The sequence below is a fragment of the Momordica charantia genome, assembly GCF_013281855.1.
Source record: "Momordica charantia cultivar OHB3-1 chromosome 11 unlocalized genomic scaffold, Mcharantia_2.0 BLBB01000011.1, whole genome shotgun sequence".
Taxonomy (NCBI): Eukaryota; Viridiplantae; Streptophyta; class Magnoliopsida; order Cucurbitales; family Cucurbitaceae; genus Momordica; species Momordica charantia.
Genome location: NW_028275159.1, coordinates 12,619,003 through 12,629,480, shown reverse-complemented (window position 1 = coordinate 12,629,480; position 10,478 = coordinate 12,619,003). Strand labels below are relative to the sequence as shown.

Here is a 10,478-nt window from a genome sequence, read left to right as displayed (position 1 = left end):
TGCCTTCAAGTAAAAATAACAAGATCGTCCATTTTCCTGCAGTATGGGGCTTCGCCCTAAACGGGGTGGGGAATCCCCATTTAGGTTCTGTGCGAGGCAGAGATGGGAGAAGATTTTTCCTCGGAGAATACATTTATAGTACAGTTCCTCGGCCCACTCCTATATATATAGACACGCACACACAAAAGAAATAAACAACTAGAAGTCTATTAAATTGTTTGTGACTTTCATAGATATCATACCAACTCTACTACTTTTAACTTGGGCAGCAGCAGAACATTTCTCATAATGTGCACAAACAACAATATGCTATCAGAAAAATCATACAAAAAAAAAGTAACTTTCCTTTTACATTATCATCGTAAGAGGAAGTTATTTATAATAGTGATTGTTTCGTGAAAAAAAAATAAAGGTGAACATCCACCAAAGTCATAGATGAATTCTTTAATATAAGAAAAATAATAATAGAAAGGCAACCAGGCCGAAAAGTACAAATCAGAGGGAAAATAGTGTAAAGTTTTTTACGCTAAGAGGCAACAATTAGAATCAATGGGCATGAGCTTGCTCATCGTAGGATGTGGAATCAATGATGAGAACTAATTCTTAAAATTTTATTTTAATTTCACGTAGAAACAACATATAAAAAGAATATTAAGGATTATTACTTGAAGCAGAAGATAAATTGATTTAGAAGATAATAGAAAGAAACTACAATTCAATTTTCTAAATTAACAACATGACCCAAAAGTTATAGAAATGAAATCAATAAAATGGCCAGAGACTATTCAAAATGGAAAATAAATAAATAACAGGCATCCCATTTTATAAAAAGGCATGCATTTGTTGCTCATAAAATCAGTCCACTTTATTCATACCTCTCATCCATCATAGATTACAAGCTGCAAATTATAATAGAAAAGCTATTAAGCCACCTTATACTATAAGACATAATTTATATGAGCAAGAATCAATAACTATCCACCACCACATTTGTAATTAAAGTACTTCAAGCAATTACTGAATTTGGAATGTTATTGGCTGTGACATAATGACCACACTCAACATCACTATTTTGGAGTGGGAACTATATTTCTTTTTATATTGGTGAGTATCCGGACCAGCTTATACACACCTCGACAAATCTCATGAGCAACCGTCTGACCCTACAACATTTGGTACAGAGAAACACGTAGGAATTACTAATTCCTAAGGTAGGTGGCCATCATGAAATTTGAACTCATTCCCTCTTAATTACCCTAACCCTTTTAGACCAATGAGCCACCATGGTGGTTGGGGTGGGAACTATATTAAACAACATGAATATCCTTCACAAGTAGAATGGAAGACAAAACTGCTCATATTGTGTTTTATACCGTAAGGTTTCTACACTGTTTTCGAGGCGCACCCAGGCGCTCGCCTCAGGCGAGAGGCGAGGCATTTTCGCCCAGCTGCGCCTTGCAAGGTGCCCAGGCGAGCCCCTTCAATCGGGCGCTCGCCTTTGGGCGCCTTGGCGTGCCTTGGCGCCATCGCCATAAGTCGAGGCGAGCGCCTCTTTGAAGCGATGCGACCTTACTTTTTTTTTTTTTTGTTATAATGTTAAAAACCCACTAAAGAAACTCTAAAAATATGAAAATCCACACCCAAAAATCGAAATACCCACACCTGAAAACCTTCCTCCTTCGTTGCCGCCGCCTTTGCCAAGTCACTGCACGGCTATGAAGACATCTCTCTTTCTTTCTCCTTCTTTGTACACAGCCAAAAGATTTAGTCTCACCTACCTATGAACTGGTTGTGCTCGAAAATGAAGAAAAGAAGAGTAATAGACAAAGAAGAAGAAGAATCGGAAAAGAAGTAGAAGAAGAATTAAAAAATAGAATAAAAAAGTTGGGTATTTGATGTTTCATGGAGTCTTTTCCTATTCCCTTTTAGGTTCTCAAGGCACTAATTGCATGCCATCTGGCAGAAAAGCCAAGATGGCAATAAATTATTTTATTTAAATTAATTTGTGAGTTAAATTTTATTTTATTTTAGTATTCTATTTATTTAACCTCTAATTTTATTATTTTATTTTTAAATTTAAATTTTTTTATTTTTCTTAAGTTAAAATTTATATGCACATTAAATAGTTTTACAAATATCTTCATCTAGAGTATTTTTTATACATAAAATTGCTATTTATTATTTTATTAAGTGCGCCACACTTCACTCGGGCAATGCCTTTTTGTCGCCTCTTGCCTCGAGGTGCGCCTTGCGCCTTGAAAACACTGGGTTTCTGTTTGTTTTCCACCATGTGACCTTTATATCTGAAGTAATTTAGTTAAGAATTTGGAAGGTAACAATTAATTCAAAAAAAAAAAAAAGAAGAAGAAGAAGAAGCACATATGACATATCATTTTTTTTTTTAAATCCGTGTGTCCGGGCCAGCTTGCGCGCACCTCAAACTCGTAGGATATTAAATCCTAGGTAGGTGGCCACCATGGTTTGAACTCATTCCCTCTAAGTCTTTTAGGATTTACAAAGGCCTTTATTGACCACTTGAGCCATCCCATGATGGTTGACATATCATATAGTTTTAGAAAGCTATCCAAGGACACTATCCTTCCTATGTGTTTCCAAGCGGATGAAAGATCACGGCCTTTTGTTAATTTTTAGTCTATGCCAAGAGTAATGTACTCTCAAAAGTATTGACACTTCTAATCAGTACCAAATTATGTTCATCGTAATTATGAACTATCCCTTTTTATAATTTGTTCCAAAACCAACTTTACATATAGAAAGAATCAAAGCTGGAAGCCAAAATAGAGTGATATATATCTTACAAGAATGTCAAAATGTAGAAGAATAATATGACACAAGAACTTACGCAAGTGACATACAGGATCATAGTCTGGACATTTCACCCTTAGTGGCATCTTAAGAAGCATCACTGTTATTGAGTCTTTACAACAAGGGGAAGAATTTCATGATGCTGCACATGTGAGACCGACAAATAGTTAATATAGGCCAAGCAACAGTGAACAAGTTTAATTGAAGCAACATTGAACAAAAGCAAACCAAAAATAGCACCACGTGAGTATAGAACTTTCACTTGTATTAGTCTCACCTTTCCCAAAAAAATAATAACAGTAATAAAAAACAGGGTATAGAACTTTGACTATCATCTTCCTGCAGATACCATTTTTACAATACATTGAGACATGAACCTATTTTTACTCTCAGTATCCCAATAGCCATACAATATAAATTTCCAAGCATGAAATTTTAAATTTGTAGACTAATTTGTATTTTCCTTGTTTGCTAACGTAATTATTGATATAAAGACAAACAGTCTTCAAACTCAAAAAAATGTTTCGACTTTGGAAGCCCCTTTGAATCATCTATACTAAAGCAAAAATTGGATTTTCACGTAGCATGCCCTCTAACTTTACCTAAACTGTGTCATGGAAGTCACTGCGAGACAAGGCTGATAAGTTCCAATGCCATTTGGGATCACCAGCAAAAGGATCCAATAATTCTTCCTTTACACCGGCTGTAGAAGTTCTTAACAAAGTAGCAATGAGTTAGCTCAAGAGCAGATACATTACAAGGAACTGAAGCATAGAAAATCATTGTGCCAGTTGTTATCCGTGTCAAACTTGAACGCACCCCAAGACTTTGAAATCTCTTTTATTCGACTATGTACCAGTCTAGCAATAAAAATATTAGAAACAGCAGAAAACAAACATGCGAATAAAATAGTTCCAAATTCAATTCTACATTCTACACAACATCAAAATGCCAATGATTCTATAAAATATAATGCATTTAAGTGTGACAAGCCTGTCATTAATTTGAGGTTCAGTGGCAACAAAAAACAACAATTGTAGCTTTATATTGCTAAATAAACTTCTTATGAGCATTAAAAATGACGAAAAGAAAGGTGTAAATTGTACATAAGAAAGGTGCAAATTGTACATCTGATAAGGACTTAATACTCAATCAGATGCTAGGAAAAACCTCTAGTATTAAAAACAAGTTTGAATCTGCCCAAAAGCACCACTGCAGCCTTGGCATGAAACTCATAGACCTTGTGTCAGTGGTAGTACGACCTGGCATCGCTCAGATTGAATTGCAACCATCAACTTGGCAACGCACACCATTAACGACCTTCATGCTCCACCAGATCGATAGCTCTCCTCTTCCTATCATCTTTGGCAACCTCCTCTTCTTCCTCAACTGTGACCCTCCAACCTTGAGCACCGATCATTCAATTATGTAAAGAAACAATTGAAGAGAGAAAATTAATATCTAAATTCCAAGGTGAGTAATTGTGGCTTACAATTGAAACGTGAATGTTTAGCAGGAAACAGATAAGTCTATGTAGAATGCAACAAACCTTCAACTGAGGTGTAAATGCATTCAGCAATGTTTTGGAAGGTCTATCCCTGTCAGCTTTCATGGTTTTGAAACCCCGTTTAGCACATGAATCTTTTCCTAAGCAAAAAATCATGGTGATCCCATTCAATATAAGTAGCCATGTAATAGTGACGACACATAGGCAAGAAGGTGTGGAGTACTTACCCTAGCTGGTTGGTTCCCACCACCTACTTCAAGAAAAAGGAGTGCAAGAAGTGGAATCTATGGGGGACCCGCAGGCATCCTTTACATTTTCAACCTTCAAAGACTTTATTGTCAAGAAGTGAGAAAGTATCTGTTTCGTAGACAGAGATCATTTTTCCCCATCCTGGCTAAGTACTTATCATCTTTCCCACCACCCCACCTGCAAAAAGGCAATAACATTTGTCCATAAGCAAAAAAAAAAAAAAAAAAAAAAAAAGCACTTATGACCAACATGACAACAGCTTAAAGAGAAAAAAAAGCCCAGATCCCAAGAAAACAAAAATACCTAAAAATAGGCCAAGATATGCCTGCAACACCAGTTTCTCCAGTGACAAAATCATCGAAACTTCCCTCGAAATCTCTCATCACTTTTCTAGTTCTCTCACATCACAATAATTGATCACTAATCTCATGGGGCAGCCGCCTGACCCTATAACATTTGGTATCGGGAAACACATAGGAATTAATTCCTAAGGTAGGGGGCAATCAACATCACAATAATTGATCACAATCCTATGAAATAATATATCATCAGGCAATGATAGAAAGTCATACACAGACATCCTTCAATTGAAATAAACAATAGAAAATAGAAAATTGTAGCACCCTATCGGTGAATTTTCGCTAGAAAGTACTCATGGGGGACCACTGCACAATACTCTCAGTCTAGAACAGTAACAGAAAAATATGTGCTTAAGAGAAATTTAACTTAATAACTCAGGAGCAGAGACAACTGAGAATATTAATACCATATACCAACATCAATGAATCAATCTAACCAAAGGAGAGGAGTAAGAGTAACTTTAGATATAAAAATTAGTCAAACCCCAACCTAGGCTAAAGATACTCACTGGACGCTTGTAAACAGGCTCGGGCTTCAAATCATCATTCCATAAGACCGCGGTATCAGAACCAGAACAAATAACAAACTGATCATGTGCTTTATCATCAGTAAGCCACTGTAGAAGATTTTCCTAAAATGTTCATAAGTAAATAGCGTCATGCTTCCATGATAGTAAACAATGACAAGTCTATGTAACATAGCATTAAGCATGGAACTTCTCAATTCATAGCACAACTTGATCCATAAAATTACACATCCTCCCAATAGTTGCTTTCCCCATATCAATTCTACGGACCAGTTGTCACCAAAGCTCTTTGATAACCTTAGCATTGATCCATAAAATAATACCTCAGAATTGTCTTCAGATTTCTTTCAAGTTTACCCTGGCAATTAACGGAGGCTTACAACTGAAATGTGAATATTCGGCAGGAAACAGATAAGTTTATGTATACTTCAACAAACCTTCAACAGAAGAGCTGCAAATGCATTCAGCAATGTTGGAAGGTCTATTCCAGTCCTCTTTAATGGTTCCATGTTTAGAACATAGTCTTTTCCTAAGCGAGCAGGGTTGTTCCTGATAGAATCACAAGATTGAATGTTTCAGGCGTGTGTTCTCTGTGCAGAACAACCAAGCTTTTACCGCTATCTAAACATCAATTTACATTAGCAATCTTTCTCCAAATCAATTAGGTCCAAGCCATGACTAGGTTGACTAGATAAATCTTTGGGATGTGATTGCACCGCCTCACTTTGATGTAATTTGTGAAGAATCCTCCAAGTTACAGCATCAGGGGCTAGCCCATTCTTTCTCATCTCTGTAACCAGTTGATATGCTTCTCCTTTAAATCCAAACTTACACGCAGTATTGATCACAATATTGTAGCAGAAGATATTTGGTGAAACCCCAGAATCTGCTAGTTCATATAGGAAATGGCACGCTTCATTAAATTTTCCAGAGTTGCAAAGCCCTTTTAGAATAGCAGAATAAACAAAACTATCATGAATCTTTGACGGCCAGACTATATCTTTCCAAAATCTCTTAGCTTCTTCGATTTTATTAGAATCACATAACCCATCAATTACCACAGCATAAGTTGTGCTGTCAGCCAGGACACCATTATTAACCATTCTATCAAAGGTATGCATTGCTTGATTTTCTTGTTGCAGTTTAAACAAGCCTCGAATAGTGGCATTATATGTAACAACACCCGGCATAATGCCCTTTTCTGGCATTACTTTATATAATATATCAAGAGATTCTCGAATCCTCCCAACATTCAGTAAGCCACATATAATAGTCGTGAAGGTCACATAATCAGGAACACAAAATTTACCAATCATCATATCGTTTAATACCTTTAGAGCTTCTTCAATGCTTCCAGTCTGGCAAAATCCCTTGATAACTATATTCAAGGTAATAACATCGGGTTGACAATTGGTTTGAAGCATTACAACAAGCGTGTTTAAGAGCTCGGTTGAGTTATTTGTAAGGCAGACAGCCCTCAAGTATATGTTGTAAATTCTAGTTCTGTTGACACCTTCCTTGTCTATCATAATTTGAAGAACTACCTTTGCCTTTTTGAAGTCTTGCTCTAGGCAAAGACCTTCTACAAGAACCTTATATGTATGTTCAGATGGTGAGTACCCAAATTCAGTTCCTTCTACTAACAACTGATAAGCCCGCATACAGCTTCCCTCCTTGCTGAGGCCGTGGATAATAGAATTATATGAGAGTAAACCAGGATTAAACCCTCTCTTCCTCATTATATACACAATTCTTGAGGCCCCATGATGTCTTTTAGCTTTACAAAGTGAATCTATCATCTGCCCATAAGCAAATTCCTCAGGCACACTCTGCCCTTGAGGCATATCTTCTGCGATTAAAAACACCTCGTGGAAAGAATTTGATTGGCACAAAGAATCAATAAGATGCGCAAGGGCGGCACTGTTGGCAAAGGGATCCCTTGCCCGCTTCATCTTTTCCCAAAGCTTGCACATCAACACCCTCCCGGTTCCAAAATCCCGCTTGCAAAGAAAACCATTAATTAAAACACTATAAGTAAGAGAATTAGGCTCCACACCATTCTCAGGCATTTCATCAAACAGTTTCTTTGCAGCAGAGACATTACCAACACGGCAGTATCCATCAATCAAGGTAGTATATGAAACAGCATTTGGGCAATGCCCTCTACCCACCATATCAAATAAAACCCTATGGGCTACATTTGGTAGCGAAAACGAACAAAACTGATAAATCAATCGATTATAATTCACTATAGAAGGAACAAACTCAGGCTTAGCATCAAACAAGCAAATAAGCAAGCGCAGAGTGTTAAACGGAGATCGAAAATCAAGCAAACGAGCAATAAGAACATTACACGTCCGTTCATCGGGGACGCACCGAGAAGCAACAGAGAGCATAAAACGGCAGTGGGCTTCATGGAAGCGGCGAGCATCACAGAGACCGTGGATTATGCTACCGAGATTGAGAGGGTGCAATTGGTAGCCGTGGAGGCGGAGATCGTCGAGTAGCCGGATCGCTTCATCGACGTTTCGGTCCTTGGTGCAGAGGCCGTGAATCTTCTTCGTCCAGTAGGAGACGTCGGCGATGCTCTCCTCCGGTGCCCATTCCCGGCCATCCGTTCCATTTTCCGGTAGTTGGTGGAGCTGCCGTTGGAAGGCGGCGGTGGCGGTGGCGGTGAAGAGGAGCGAGAGAGGCGGCGATATGGCGATGATTTTGAGAGAGTTTTTGATGGAGAGCGATCGATTTTGGGCGGCGGGAAACATTGCAGCCGCATTCTTGTGGGTCAAGGCTTTAAAATTGGCGGTACAAATATTTCGTTCGCATTCCCCTTGGCAGATGCGACCAATAGGGCATCCTTGCTTTGAAGAGGACTTTTTCGGAAAACTAGTTTAAATTTTAATGCTAAATTACAATATATATATTGCCTTTTATCTTTTTAAAAAACACTACCGACTTTCAAAAGTTTCAATATTATCGGTTATCAACATTTCAAAAGAAATATTTGAACAAATATCTGTTACTATTTTGAATGGTAAGTTTAACATGTATTGTCACTTTTTTTACTTTAATTAAGAAAATGGCTCTTTTCCTCCTGGCAAATATAAACACAAAAGACAACTCTTACCCTTCAAATTTCAAATTAAAAAAGGGTAAAACAGCCCCAAAAATCCTCAAAATTGAGCAAAACTGAACATGTAAAAAGTCCCAAAAAGTGTTCCCAGAACAAGCCCCAAAATGCTTCGATTTTTCAGCAACAATAACAATGTAAAACATTCCCAAAAGGTGTAAAACAATCCTAAAACAAGCTCAAAACTGCTTCAAATTTTCAGAAATAAAAATAATAACAATGTAAAAGCAGTCCCAAAACAACCCAGAAACAACTTCAAATTTAAACAAAACATGTAAAACATCCTGAACATTTGTATAAATACAGTCCCCAAAAACTTTTTTTTTAGTACAATATGTGTGGGTGGGGGTTTGAACTCATGACCTTTTGGTAAGAGATAAGTGTCTTAACCACTCCAGCTAGGCTCGATTTGGCACAGTCCCGAAAAGCTTCGATTTTCAACAGTAGAAGGCATATAATAAGCTGCCCAAAAAACTTCTGTTTATGCAGAAAACTAGACAAGGACAGACATGGTCGAGGTCGGACACGTGGACTTGCTAACTCGGAATGCCTAGAGATGACTTGTCACAAGAGGAAAAACCTCTCTAACGTTCAAGTAAGTAAAACAAATCAGACTCAATATAAAGTTCAAGGAGAAAATAGATACCTGGCGCGAAAATGGAGCCCTCTATTTATACCTAGGGATGACTTGCACAAGAGGACAAACTCTCTAACGGTTATTATTGTCAGATGGCAGGTCAGACATGTCGGACTCGACACGTCGGTCCTTGGAGTAGATCGGACCGTTTATACGAATAACATGGCAAATAAATGATTAAGTGTCCCGCCTCGAAAGGTTTGAGGTGGACCTGGTTAGATTCTCCCCTACGTGGGCCTATGCCTGTCCTCCACGTGGCGTGGTGATTTTCCTCTTCAAACATTGGCACCCTCTCTAGCAGGTTTGAGGTCAACCTGGCAGAGAAGTCCTCAGTCATTGTCGTACTTGTATATTATACTATGCTCTGACGTAGTCCGAAAATCGCCGTACACGTTCCAAAAATCAACGGCACGGATTTCACAGTATACCGAACGTCAGCACACTTGAGTGCTCTAACAGTTGTCACTTCAATCCTTCAACTACCCCAACAGATATAAATTTCACCACGAACTCAGAAGTCACCACTTCGGCGGATTTTCTAATATATCAATACCATCGAAGTATATTTGCATATTGTCTACGCAAAGTATGGAATAACACACTAAATCACAATATTTACAAATCTCAATTTTAAACACTAGATTCAAGATACAAATTTTAGTGGCTTTTAGACAAGCACACTTGTGTTCTGTGATGCATACTCAATAGAGTATTAAACATAACCTACCACAATAACTTATGCATATAGTAAGTACACCAATACAACAAAATTGATCAATTGAATGAAATTACTGGGTACAAATGTTGGTTAAGAAGCACAGATCAATTAGAAAATTACAATACACCCATGCCACATGACAAATCAATATGCAATCTAGAGCACAAGTATAAAATTGGAAAAGGCAATTTTGTAGTTCACCAATGCCATGTGATGAATAACAGGTTATAACAAAATCGAGACAACCTTGCATAACCAGAAAACAAATTGTGACAACTTAAATAGTGCATTTATTTCAAACCACCAAAAACAACCATGCATAACAATAGCATGATCATAAAAAAATAAAATATAATTCAAAATTGTCTTAAGATTGTTACAACGCTGCTGTAGGTTGTTAGAGATATATGTAGAGGAAATTTAAGGAAACATGAAATTAGACAATTTGAACCTAACGACAGTGTTGTTTCCTTAAGACAATTTTGTTCCGTTTGTGGTGCTCAAGGTTTCACGAACAATTGTCTCTCA

At 37.6% G+C, this 10,478-nt stretch overlaps 1 protein-coding gene across 7 annotated transcripts; it reads right to left on the bottom strand.

The window, feature by feature from the left end:
* Positions 1-834: 834 nt before the first annotated feature.
* On the bottom strand, positions 835-8,339 carry LOC111005146 (uncharacterized). 7 transcript variants are annotated; one of them, XM_088120064.1, is made up of 7 exons: positions 5,451-8,339; positions 4,886-5,029; positions 4,561-4,759; positions 4,376-4,473; positions 4,089-4,230; positions 3,429-3,529; positions 835-2,968 (listed from the first exon to the last, which is right to left on the bottom strand). In XM_088120064.1, the coding sequence occupies exon 1, from the start codon at positions 8,228-8,230 to the stop codon at positions 6,107-6,109; it is 2,124 nt and encodes a 707-aa protein (XP_087976190.1). In that variant the 5' UTR covers positions 8,231-8,339; the 3' UTR covers positions 835-2,968; positions 3,429-3,529; positions 4,089-4,230; positions 4,376-4,473; positions 4,561-4,759; positions 4,886-5,029; positions 5,451-6,106. The 7 variants fall into 7 exon arrangements, with proteins under 7 accessions (XP_087976190.1, XP_087976191.1, XP_087976192.1 ...); XM_088120065.1 differs by lacking the exons at positions 835-2,968; positions 3,429-3,529 and having other exon boundaries at positions 3,785-4,230; positions 5,451-5,826; positions 5,906-8,339; XM_088120066.1 differs by lacking the exons at positions 835-2,968; positions 3,429-3,529 and having other exon boundaries at positions 3,785-4,230; positions 5,451-5,573; positions 5,906-8,339.
* Positions 8,340-10,478: the final 2,139 nt, after the last annotated feature.